The sequence below is a fragment of the Limtongia smithiae genome (assembly GCF_038497785.1).
Source record: "Limtongia smithiae strain NRRL Y-17922 unplaced genomic scaffold V1518scaffold_1, whole genome shotgun sequence".
Classification (NCBI taxonomy): domain Eukaryota; kingdom Fungi; phylum Ascomycota; class Lipomycetes; order Lipomycetales; family Lipomycetaceae; genus Limtongia; species Limtongia smithiae.
This window is the reverse complement of record NW_027117622.1, coordinates 1,806,132-1,818,931: the sequence shown is the minus strand read 5'-3', so window position 1 is coordinate 1,818,931 and position 12,800 is coordinate 1,806,132. Positions and strand designations below refer to the sequence as shown.

Below are 12,800 nucleotides of genomic sequence, written 5' to 3'. Positions count from 1 at the left end.
ATCACGCTCGTGCGGCGCACTCACAAATGTGCGGCGCGCGCTGTCTTGCCTAGTGAGTCGATGAGCCGCCATGCCCATCGCAAGTCGCGACCCGACGCGTTCGAGGAAGCTTATCATCCACAATCGTCGCTATGGAGCCAAGCCAGCCCTCCCATGAGGTGCCACTTGCATCACCGACATTTTTGCATCCACCGCCACCTCCAGAAACACCGGCGAAGCGTGGCCGTGGACGGCCGCGGAAGTATCCCAAGCCAGAACCGCAAGCCAGCAGCGGCGGCAGCAGCAGCAGCATTGGACCCGCGTTTGTCATTGTTACACCGTCGATTACGGATGTTCCGTCTGTGAGCATAGGGAATGGAGATGCGTCCAACAATAGCCCAGCCGCGTCTGCATCAGCAGTACCAGGAACAGCAGACGCACAGCCGGTCAAACGCGGACGCGGACGCCCTCCAAAATACCCCAGACCAGAAGGCTACGTACCTCCACCGAAGAAACCGTCAAAACCAAAGCCGTCGGTTGTTTTTATCGAAGATGATGCTCAGGAGGAGGACTCGCCTTCATCAAGCAACGCTGCTACGGTGGAGAGATCGGCAACGGGACGGCCGTTGCGTGGCGCGCGAAAGAACGTTACCTACAACTTATTACCTGGCGAAGACGCAGAAGAGGAGGATGGCGCTGAAGATGAGGAGGGCCGGCTTGTTTCCGAGACGGTAGCTCAAGCAGAACCGGTACGCAAGCGGCGCGGACGGCCGCCGAAAGCGTTGGCGCTGAAGAGAGCGCGCCGTGCGGACGACAGCGAAGACTCGGACGAGGAGTTCAAACTTGATCCTGCGACCGAGGACGCTGACAATGCGGAAGATCTTGATATCGAACCTGATGAGGAAGACGAGGAAAACAGCGTTGCTGCTGGGACTGATTCAGATCTCGAAGAGCAGTTGTCGTCGCCGCACAAGAAACGGATCATCAAGCAGTCCAGGATTGCGGAAGCGATATTGACGCCGCGCAAGCAGATCGCAGCAGGATACGGATCTGTCGGCGGTCGGATTGATCTGTTCTGGGGGCCCAACCAGCACGACCTCGTCGAGGGCACTAGATACCGCAACACATGGGTGAACGAGCTCACGCGGATCTCGGCGTCCAAGTTCGACGAGGAGCCGGCTGTGGACGTCTCGACGGAGCGGCAAGACACGTCGATGCAGCAGCTCGAGGGTCGCGAGCCGAACACCGTGCTCGAGTACCTCCCCGACTCCGAACTCGTGTACGACCTGGAGTTCGTGACCGGGCAGGACGCGCGCGCGGGGTCGTTGCTACTCAAGACTGGCGCGGCGGTGTGCATGGGTGACGTCACGGATGGCAAGCGCGATGGGTACATGATTGCTACAGGCGGCTACGTGGGCGCGAGTGAGTGGGCGCCACTGATGCATTCAGGTGAGCGTGCCTTGAACTAGGGACGGTGTAATCATGCTGACAATGGCAGACGTGCAGTATCTCGCCATGTCGGTCATGGCGAATCCCAAGGAAATGCTGAACCCGGTGTTCAAAGGTAAGCCGTTCCGCTCGTCGATCCAAATTTGGTCCTGCGACCTCCGCCGGGGCGCAGAAAGTCGCGTGCCGAAGCTCGCGCTGTGCCTTCTGCACGACTGGGGCACCGCAAACTGCATGAAATGGCGACCAGTCTCGCCGCAGCCCGGGGACGAGGATACCCTCGGTGTGCTCGCAATTGTATCCGCCGACGGCGGCGTGCACATTGTCGAGGTTCCGCGTCCACTCGAAGCCAGCGCGGAGGTGCAATACGTGTACGTCACGGCTGCCGCGCGGCATGTGTATATACCCGGAATGATGATATACAGCATGACATGGTCGAATAGCCACACGATCGCAGTGGGGACGACGTCAGGGTACGTCGGCGTGTTTGACACTGCCGCAGAGCTGCTTGACGGCGGCATGGATCACCAGCTGGGCACCAACGCGCAGACGCGGCCGATATTGTGCGAGCCGGTTCACTACAGTGTGATAGTGAACATCGAGACTGCGGGGCGGGGGCTGGAGCACCTGCTGGTGACGTCCTCGGTGGACGGGTATGTCAGCGTGTCCGACATGCGCGACGCGCGGAGGTGTCGAGCCGCCGCAGCGCGAATCATGGTGGACAAGCTCCGCGTCGCAGTGGTGCCGCGCATGCGCTCGCTCGTGGTCGCGACGGACACGTTGCAGACCAAGATCCTGCCGATCTTCGCGTTGACAACGGAGACTATGTTCACGCAACACAAGGGGAGCGTGACCGCGATCGCCGCGTCGGCGTACCACCCGTTCGTCGCGTCCGGCGGCGCCGACGGCACCGTGATGCTCGGCAACTGCGTCGCGCGCACGCAGGTCAAGCGGCAGTGGCGGTATAAGGGCTGGCCGCAACTACGCGTGATCAACTGCGCCGTGCGCAGCGCGGTGGCGGAGCGCATTGCGGGAGGCGGCGGATGTGGTGATCGCAAGTTCAGGTTCGTGGAGGAGTATGGGATCGAGATGCCAGGAAACACGGCAGGCACGGCGCAGTGGCTCAGTCCTCCGAGCGTACAGATCTCGACGCTGTCGTGGAATCTGCGGCGCGAGTTTGGCGGGTGGTTAGCGGCGAGTATGGTGTGTGGGCTGGTCAGGATCGACAACTATGCAACGCCGTAGCCGATTTAGATGCAAATAGAGCACTATGACAATCTGTGAAGCGGTGTCAATGCATATGCGCATGAGAGCGAGTGGTGGACGCTGCAATGCTGATGACGAGGACGAGCGTGATCAGGCCGGGACCTGCAACAGCCACTCTGGCGGAGACTATTTGAGACGCGCGGAGCAGTGTCGATGACGTCGCGCAATGCACGTTGAGGTCATGGGATTTTTGACAAAGAGCTGCACATGCACTTGGCTGTCGAACAAGGGACCTGCTCACTAGCGCCTCGGCTTCTCGTGCGCATGTGAAGATTGCCCGGCCGCTGGGCCAGGTTATTGTTTTAGAAGGCACACCAGCTCAACTAGATCACTCGGAGGAATACGCAAATCACAAGTATGGGTATGAACGGCTAAACTGCACAGAGCACTAGCTGGCAGGCATGACGTCAGGACTGCTGATGACAGTGCGGCGCCGTGGCGGTGGGAGAATCGCTGTCTGACACTGGAGGGCGAGCCTTGCATGTGTCGCGGACGGGGTCCCTGACGTGCGTATGCCAGGGCGCGTCGAGTAAATTAATCTGCGGGAGTTTTCAGACACATGCTCCGCAAAATAAGCGCTAAGCGCCGTGTCACGCTGCGTACTCTACGGTAGCGCCGTGGTAGACTGGAATGTTCACGGTGGTGGTCACGGTGGTGGCGGTGGCGAGAAGACTAGTGGCAGGGGTGGCGGGCGGAGGGGGAGCGCCAGATGGCGAGGGCCGAGTGCGCGAGCGGCCTCTAGCGCATGAAGCAGCTGCGAAGCGGAAGGACCGACGGCAGCGACGGTTGGTGCGGCAAGCGCTACGGAAGACGAAGGGCGCGTGCGCGCTACAGCGCGAAGTGCGTGACGGAGGCGATGGCGGCGAGTGTGATGTGGGCGGAGAGTCGCCGAGCACGCCAAGATGGCTGCTAGTGGGGGAGAGGCGGCGGCGACTAGCAGAGTAGCGCAAGAGGCCGCGGACGACGATGCCAACTGACGATGGCGCGCGCGCGCGCGCGCGGGCGGAGGAGGAAAGCAGCACGAGAGAGCGCGGCGTAGACGCCACACAAGGACGGACGGGTGCGCCATATTTGAAACACGAAGTCGGATCGCACGCGGCGCGTCTGCGCGCCACCAGCCAGAACTAACTTCGTGGGATTTACTACATTAGGGACCGCGTCTCATGCGCGTGTCAGTGGCGATCCTGGCTGGCGGCGCGGATCTTGGGCACCTGCCCGCGTCCGGCTGCTTTCGTCCGGCCTGTCTGGCTGCTCGGTCTGGCGTCGTTTCCGCTGTGCAGCGCTGGGGCGACGCCCCGTTGCCGGAGCAGCGCGCGAGGCGTGATATGAACGCGTCTGAGTCTGCTCGTTTAGCCGCGGAGAGGACACGTCTGTGAGTTACGCGTACTCTGGACGCGTTCGCTTGGCTGTGAAATTCTGGGTAGGGAGAGGACTAGGGGGTTTAGTTTGGCGTTCTTGGACTGGCCCGCGACGCGTGCGCGTCAGAGTGTCTCGTTACTTTTTTTCCGTAGCCTCGCAGCCTCGCTGGCTGCGAGGCTTGCTTCGCTGGCTGTGTTGTGTCTTATTGGTGCACTCTGCTGCAGTGCCAGTTTCTCGGATTGCCGAGTCCTGTCGGAGCGGCCGGTAGCTGGGGAACAAGCAGCTGGCAGTAGGGAGTAGGGGAGACCGGGCGTGTGCAGGGTAGAAATCAGTTATGCTCTGTAGAGTGTGTGACGACAACTGACAGAAGCGCTGTTGCGCCCGCGGCCGGCGCGCTGGGCCTTCTGTGGGCTTCTGGTACGCGCTCCCCTGGAGCTTCTTTCGCCACGGGCGCTGCCCCCGTGCGGACCGCGACCGCGACCGCGGACCGCTGCTCGTACACCATGCCTCGCCCAGCAGCGCCTGCGTCGTGGAGCGCAGCAGGGGCAGGACGTGGCGGGGCGGGGCGGGGCGGGGCGGGCGGGCGGGCGGGCGGTCGCTGGAGAAGCGGGCCTGCGCTGGCAGACGGGCGAGCGACCCTTGTCCTGTCGCCAGACGGTTCAGGGGTGGGCGGAGCGACGCTGCCTGCTCGCAGCACTCCCTACCGCTCACGAACGCAAGCGGATGGGACACGCGCACCAGCCAGGACGCAACGGTGACTGCCGCCCCGTCGCGAGTGCGGATGCAGGTGCGGTGCGGTGCGGGTGCGGCCGAGCCGGTGCCCGCCTGGGCAGGCGCGAGCAGCGCGCTGCCATGCTGTTCCCGGTTCCGGTCGCGCATCGCAGCGGCAGCACCGGCGGCAGCGGCCTGGGGCGGCGAGAGCGTCGTGGGGACACGGTGGATGGACGCGTTTCACAGGCGCGAAGCCGGATGCGGATGCGCAAGAGCGGCCGCGGAGCCGTGGCGGCGGCGCCACTGTGGCTGGGGCATGCGCGCCCCCGCGCGCTGGAGCGTGTGGCGGTGCGGCCGAAAGCAGGTGTGGCGCATGGGGCACGAGCGGCGCGACTACGTTTAGGGACCAATTTTAGGGCGCGGGTTGGCAGCTCAGCGCAGCGTGAAGGCATCGAAAAGCGACCTGCGTCAGCGAACGCTGCGCGCTCGTCCCGTCGCGCTTCTTCAACACGGCGTCCGCCTCCGCTCTGCTTTCTTCTTCCTCCTGCCTCCACCCTTCCCCCCCCCCCCCCCCCCCCCGCGCGAGCCCTCCCGGCCATGCCTCCGCCTTCATCGCCCGCCCTTGCGCAGGCTGCGGCCCGGCGCATCGGCTCCATCCTCGACCACCGACTCAAGCTCACCAGCGTCCTCGGCGTCGGCGCCTACGGGGTCGTGTACTCAGCCATCGACATCGTCTCCCACGTCCCCTACGCCATCAAGACGCTCCTGCGCAACCCCGCCACCGGCATGCCCCTCGCCAATACCCAGTCCGACGTCCTCTTCCGCGAAACCTCGCTCCTCATGCAGACACACCTACACCGCAACATCATCTCCGTCGTCGAGGTGATTGACCGCGTCGACGGTCTGTACGTCGTCATGGAGTACTGCCCGGAGGGCGACCTCTTCTTCAACATTACCGAGAAGAAGCTCTATGTCGGCAACGACGAGCTTGTGCGCTCCGTGTTTCTGCAGATCGTCGCCGCGGTACAGTACTGTCACGCCAACGGTGTCTACCACCGCGATCTCAAGCCGGAGAACATCCTCGTCTGCGACGGTGGCGCCACCGTCAAGCTCTCCGACTTCGGCCTCGCCACCATCCAGCCAGTCTCCTTCGAGTACGGCTGCGGGTCCTCGTTCTACATGTCGCCGGGTACGTTCGTATTGCACCCCCCCTTTTCCCCCCGATTGGGCCACTCCTGCTTACTGCCCCCCCCCCTATTTTAGAATGCTACGCACCCACGGACAACACCGGCTACGACGTCGCCGCGAACGACGTCTGGTCCCTCGGCGTCATCCTCATCAACCTCACCTGCGGCCGCAATCCGTGGAAGACCGCGAACCGCGACTCAGACGAGTCGTTCAAGGCCTTCCTGCGATCGCCCACCTATCTCCAGCGCATCCTACCGATCTCCGTCGAGCTCAACGACATTCTCGCTCGCATGTTCGACGCCAACCCCAAGACCCGCATCTCGCTCTCGGAGCTGTACCAGCGCGTCGCACAGTGCAGGCAGCTCACGCTCTCGAGCGAGGACTATGCTCGCCGCCTCGCCCTGTTCCAGCAGAACCAAAACCTGACGTCGTACACGCCCCACCGCTCTGCCGCGCATTTCAACAAGCGCCACGGCACAATCACCCCTGCCGCCTCACCTTCTCCCGCGTTTCTATTTGAACACCCGGAAGCCGCCGTCGCTGCTCCGCCGCCAGCCGTTGTCCCGCCAGTCCCGCCCGTGCCACCGGTCACGTACTCGAACGGCCTCCCGCAGATCGCGACGCCAGCCGCCACCCCCGCCGCCAGCGGCCGACGAATACCGCCTGGCACTCACAACCCGTTCCGCAATAGAATGGTCCACGTTTACATTCCTCAGAACGAGCCTTCGCCCCTGGACTACATCTCGCTGCAGCAGCAACAGCCGCCCCAGCAGCCACAGCAACCGCAACGGCACGACAAGTCAAGCGACGGCGGTCTTGGGATTTTCGTGCCCACGATCTCTGCGTCGGAGAAGCTTCAACAGGCTCTGTGGGCCTCCTCCAAGCCAAACATGCTATTACACCGCGACATGCTGGATCTGCGGCCACTGTCGGTGTCCTCGGTGTCCACGGTCAGCTCTACAGCATCGCCGCGGCCATCCTCGCCATCACACACGCCGGCTACGTCGATCTCGTCAATGTCGCCGCGGTCGTGCGCGGCGTCGCCGTTCATTGTCGACCTCGACCACACCAACTTCCTGGGCCCGCCGTTCGTTCCGCGGCACAACGCAGCCGGCCTAGCCGACATTCCATCCGATTGCCACTTTGAGGATTCATGTGGCTTCGTGTCGCCGCAGTCGCCATCCCCCCTCCCATCGTCGTCCGTGCGGAGTCGGCAGCGCAAGCTGGCCATGGCCAAGATCATTCCACGGGCAGGCAACGCGGCGCGGCAACGGCGGCGGGGAACACATGGACTGACCCCCGGGTCGAACCTAAGCTCTGTTGAAACGCGGCCGGCGTATGACGCGGTGTCGCACAGTGGCAGTAGCAGCAGCAGCGGCAGCAACATCAGTCTAAGTGACAGCTCCTCGTCGCCGGAGACGCCGATCGCGGTATCCCCAGAAATGGACTCGCCGTATACTCCGGTGCAGATGAATGCGGCGTCGAACTATCCGCTGCAGCTGATTTGAATTGTACATATACAAACTACTCATGGAGGCGCGCTTTTTACGGACTTTTCTTTTTTTTTTTTTCGCTCATTGCACACTCACTCAATCCACTCCTTTAGCTCACACACTCTCGTTTTTGATATTGGGTATATTTGTGTCATATTGGGATTCGGATATTTTTAATATTTAGACGTTTTCTCGGAAGCAGGAAATGATTTGGTTTTTTGTTGCGCTCGTTTGGATATCGCTTGTTTTGGCGTCAAAGATTTGCTTTAGCGGCCAAGTGAAAGTCAAATTCGCTTGATTTTGGAGATGTGTTCACGACTCACTCATTTGCATTACTACTATTATTACTGTTGCGTGTTTTTGGCAGTTGTTGGGCGGGAGATTGGTTTGCAGGGATTGGTCTATCCACGTGTATAGTACAAGTACTACTTGCAAAGCAACAACGGCTTGGATGGGTTGCGTGATGCGTTGCGTTGGCTGGGCTTAGAGTGATTTGGCCAATTTGCGAGGTCATGCAGGCACACACATAGCAAGCACGGCCGGCGAGTCCGCTTTGGGCAGTGTAATTAGTGGGACACCGCGCCTACGGCCGGCGTTAGCGTGCGCTAGTGCGCGCCTGCGGCACATGTGCGTGCAGCAGGCAGCGCGTGTCAGGGACTGCGGCCGCAGATTAGGTAGCGTCGCGCCTCCTCCATACGCGGAGCCGGGAGTATGGCTGTAGAGTGCGCGCGCGCGCCACTACAGCTTTAGGCCGGTGCAACTCGCGAGAGCTGAGAAAGGGGAAGGGGGGCGAGTGGGGAAGAAATAAAAGGGGCTGATGCCAGCTGCTGCAAGGTTTCGGGTTCTCTATGAGCTGGAGCAGCGCGCGCATCGCGCGACCTGCCGTCACGATCGCCAACCCGCCATTGCCGTCTACGCCCCGGGACGGGCGGTCATACGGCGGCCGCTGCAGCGGCAGTCCACGGGCCTTCCTTCGCTCCAGCGCGCCCGGTGGCCAGGCGCCGCGCTCTACTTGCATGCAAAACGCAGAGCTGTCTAGCTGCAGCGGGGGCACGCGCTGCCCGCGTGCTGTTTCTCGTTTCTTTTGTTCCGTGCCGCGTGCGGAAGCAACTACAGCAAGCGAGGGGCTTTGTCACGTCCGCCGCACACGGCAGGCCCGGGTATCGTCCCGCGGGCGGTGGTGCTTCCATGCTTCTTCCTGCAGGCAGCGGCCGAACAGCAGGCAGATGCTGCGTGTCATGGCGATGCCGTGGCGCGCCGTTGGGTGTGATGCGAGCCGGCGTGGCTTGCTGCTGCTGCTGGCCGTCGTCGGCCAACACTGACTTCGGGCAGAGCAGTACGCAATGGCCCAAAGGCCCAGCTCGCGTCTCGTCCTGCGCTTCATTACGCTGGACCGGGGTCGGCCTTTGAGCTGTCACTGCGTGTCCCCCGCCGTTGACTTATAACTCTGGGTTGCAGCGCGGAAGCCCCGCACTTCGATCACCTCCTCGTCCTTCTCTCCTCCGGCAATTCATTTGGGGAGGCAACGCACAGTGCCCGAGCTGACCCAAGCCAAGTGCGGTAGACCACGAATCCCAGTCCCGAACCCCGGACGCTAGGATTGTTCGTGTATGCGTCCCGTGGCTCCTTCTGCGTGCGAATCCGGAGGCTGTAGTTTTCAACACTGCACTGCTGCTGTACAGCCCGCCAGACCTGCAGTGCCCCGATTCTCATAAATTGTCAGGTCCTCCTACGGCGCTGATCAAGGGCATCACGTCGCAATTTATTGTGTTGCACGAACGTTAAGTCCGCAAGGAGCTGTTCCGTGGTCACCTCAACACAGCACTGGCGAGGGCGCGCTGTAACGTGCTCAGTACGCTGTGCATATCCCTGCACCCTCCACAGCTGACGGGTTCGGGACTTCATGTATTCCTGAGACGACCTAAACGGATCTTATTATTATTTCATGTTTTATCGCGCAAGCCATCATGTTTGACGTGTCGCAAAAGTGCATTTTACTGCGTCTCTGGTGGTGAGCAACTAACTAGTCAACCCCTTGCCATCCTGCGATGCGCTGGGAGGGACAAAACGCGACGAGTCGCACCCACACAGCAGCGCCGTCCCCCTCTCTTGACATCTGCAGTTGACTGGTGGTCATCACTTGTCTCGCATATCTCGAGCCGTGCTCCTTCGCCGCGTGCACACCACTTTTGTAGTTAATCCTAACTGGCATGCAGAGTTCAGACAGAGTGTGTCCTACGCCCAACCCCCTTGCTTCGCTACTATACTTCTGCGGCTGGTCGTGTGTGAACAGAGCCGTCCGTTGTTCTCCACACTACTGACGCATCACCCCCGACACGTCGTCTCGCCGCCGTGCTTGCTGTGACAATTACAAATATGACAGGTATCGCGTCCTGTTTGAGGCTGTCGGCGTGTGTGCGACCGCTTGTCCTTCTGTTCTGTTGCAGTTGCACTTGTACTGATGCTGTGCTGCGAGTCTGCCACGATCAGGCGATTTCTTGACACATCAGATTGTAAGACCCAGAAGTTTGCATACGCTCTCTTCGTGGGGTAGAGATTGCGGTCATTGTGTCAAGTGCGGGCAGACTTTGGCTTCCATGTTTGGATATACCCCAAAGAGAGACTTCTGTTTTGATCGTTGGATGAGCTGTTAACAGTCGAATTCTGGCGCGCCCAATGAACTCTGTCATATTTCGCACCAATTGGCGAAACTGGATTGGTCGTATGCACATGTACTACGATCTCAAAAAAATTGACGATGCTCTCCTGGTTATATCTAAGGACTTATCTATTCGTCCACCACCTACTTCAATCTGATTCTTAGTGACGCTTCGCAGCAAGGCAACATGTAATTATGAACGGCGGGCCTATTTGAATATACGAATAGACAGATCCCGGTTCTCCATAACAGCAACCTGTTTAGTGACTAAGGCCAGCGAATGCTTTATTAGCCGCCCATGCTGCAACTACACAACGAGCCAGCAGCTGACGACTGCCCATACTTGGTTCTCCTCACTTTCACACGGCAATAGACTCTACAGCTCGATCGCAACGCGTGCTAGTCACAGCACGACAGCTTCCCCTCACCGCCCGCGAGCTCTTCCTTCTCATCGATCGACAAAAGAACCGAGGTTGACCAGCTGTGGCGCAGCAGTGCTGCCGATCGGTGTTTGATGTTCTATGATATCGAAGTGTACATATCCCCCTCCCCCCACCAGGCGTCGATCGTCGAGCGCGCTCCCTTCCTTCCGAGTCTGACATGAGCTCAGGGGTGAACTTTGCATTGTTGAACCGCTCGCGGGAATATAGACCGCGTCCGCCGCGGGGAGAGGCAGAGCCTCGGCATAACTGGCATTCCGCTGTTGCTGGTCCCCCGCCTTGTCGCGGTTGCCAGCTGAAATCTCGCGCGTGTTAACAAAGTTTTGCAAACTACAGGCATTACCGACAACGATGAAGACCTGTGATTGCTAGCCATTGCTTTTTTTAAGAAGACCGTGCAGAGGAAGATCGCCGCGTGGCGATGTGGAGAAAGTTCAAGACTAATGCAGCGGGTTTTGCCGAAGGACGCAGTAAACTTCCCGAGCGGGACAACCCAACCGCAATCGGTTCTCAAAACATATGGCCCCGCCTCTGAACACGAGTTTTGACCTCAGAGAGGAGATAATTTTCGCGCGTTTTTGGGAATGGCATTCTTACACCTTTGGATGCTGTTTCGTCTGTCAGCTCTCAGACCTTCAGTTGTAGACATAGTGTGGCTCGGTTAGCGGCTAGCGCTGTCATCCAAAAAAGTCTCCGATACACAGATCGCAGATCGCTTACGCGCACCGCTGGGCTGCCAGCTGCAGGTAGTATCGGGATCTGAAAGCAGCAGATCGCCGGGTTGGCTGAACCAGACGGACAATTCCGAAATTCCACGACGTTGCAGCCGAGGCATTCCTGTTTCCTCAGTGCTAGTTCGCGTCGTGAAATTTGGGACGCGACGGTGACGTCGGCTAAACTTGACGTGCACGTCAAAAGTCGGACTTTGGAGTCTCGGATTTGTACCACCATGCGAAGAGCCCCGTGATCGATTCTTTCTGTCAGCTGGAGCAACACGTTTCGCAGTTTCAGGTCTATCCTCCCGGTTTCATCTCCGTTCCAACGATGTGCATGGGTAACGGGCAAGCTGAGCTCCCAGGATCGCTGAGTCGGTGTCGATATTACTGCTTGGCAAATATTTCACGCGTTTGCTAACACACCGTTGAGAGTAGATTGACAGTAGGAGCGTATGCGATTTACGGATCGGAGCGGCGGAAGAAGACAGCTTTGACAGCTTCCCGGTACCGAACTTCAGTGACGGCGGAGAATTCACCGACGGCTACGCCGATCGGACTTTGACAGCTGACACTTATTTTACACTTGAAACAATGACACATCCATTCAAGTCGCATCTCTTTTCTTTAGAAATAACATGTGTTGCGACAGGTGTCAAGACCAGTGGATGATTGGCAAGAAAGAGAACGGATGGATTCTATACTTTCGATAATGCATCGCATGCTTTCAGAGAATAATCAATCTATCGATGAATTATTAGCGTGAAACGGGGCATCTGAATATATCTGCACGTCATAGCGAATGCTTTGATGTTAGATTATAGTACAGAGTCAGAACGCGGGCTATCGTGATGTGCCCTGCAACACGAGATGCACGAGGAGCCGCATTTAGCTGGCTATGTGGCACACAAATGCAGTTAAGTGACCAATTTGTCTGACCTGTGCTGTGAGGGAGGATAGAGCGGCATTTGGACGACGCGAAACGCAAGACTCAACGATCGCACAGAACAGGTTAGTGGTAATTACCCACGAATGTGTGTGGGTAGTATAGCACAAGCCAGCCCGTTACGCGTATTTGGCTGAACGTCAACAACGCGCAGCCCGACTGGCAGCTCCTGTCATGACCATGAATTCCCGCTTCCCGCTTCGCTTCCCCGTTTCACTCTTCTCTCTCTTTACAGCTCCAGACATCGGTCTTCTTGTACGCACATCATCTAGGGAATACTGTGATCACCTGAGCAGGCTGCGATCCGTGGAATAGCGAGGAGCCCACTTCATATCTCAAGTTGCACAGTGTTTGCCGGAGCCACCGAGATCGATGAGCGGAGCAGCTGCCATCTTGCCTCGTCTGGTACCATGTGCGATCCGCTACTCGAGCGCACTCCAGAGCCAACCTGCTTTGCTCCCCCCAACTCTGGTCTAGCCGACCTAAGTTCCTTCGCGCCACGATGACAGATATGGCACTGCATAGGAACCTGCATGCCTGGGGTTCTGTAGTGCAGGTAATGATACCTACAGCGGGGTCGTGTGCGAGAAGGAGATAAAT

At 59.4% G+C, this 12,800-nt stretch overlaps 2 protein-coding genes across 2 annotated transcripts; both read left to right on the top strand.

Moving 5' to 3' along the window:
* Positions 1 to 13: 13 nt before the first annotated feature.
* Positions 14 to 3,140, top strand: V1518DRAFT_410069 (uncharacterized protein). Its single transcript, XM_066902511.1, has 2 exons — positions 14 to 1,428; positions 1,478 to 3,140. Exons 1-2 carry the CDS (start codon positions 132 to 134, stop codon positions 2,668 to 2,670), a joined length of 2,490 nt encoding a protein of 829 aa, XP_066762379.1. The 5' UTR covers positions 14 to 131; the 3' UTR covers positions 2,671 to 3,140.
* Positions 3,141 to 5,358: 2,218 nt separating this feature from the next.
* On the top strand, positions 5,359 to 7,785 carry V1518DRAFT_444391 (kinase-like domain-containing protein; the record flags this gene model as incomplete). Its single annotated transcript, XM_066906448.1, has 2 exons — positions 5,359 to 5,950; positions 6,025 to 7,785. 2 exons carry the CDS (start codon positions 5,359 to 5,361, stop codon positions 7,455 to 7,457), a joined length of 2,025 nt encoding a protein of 674 aa, XP_066762378.1. The 3' UTR covers positions 7,458 to 7,785.
* Positions 7,786 to 12,800: the final 5,015 nt, after the last annotated feature.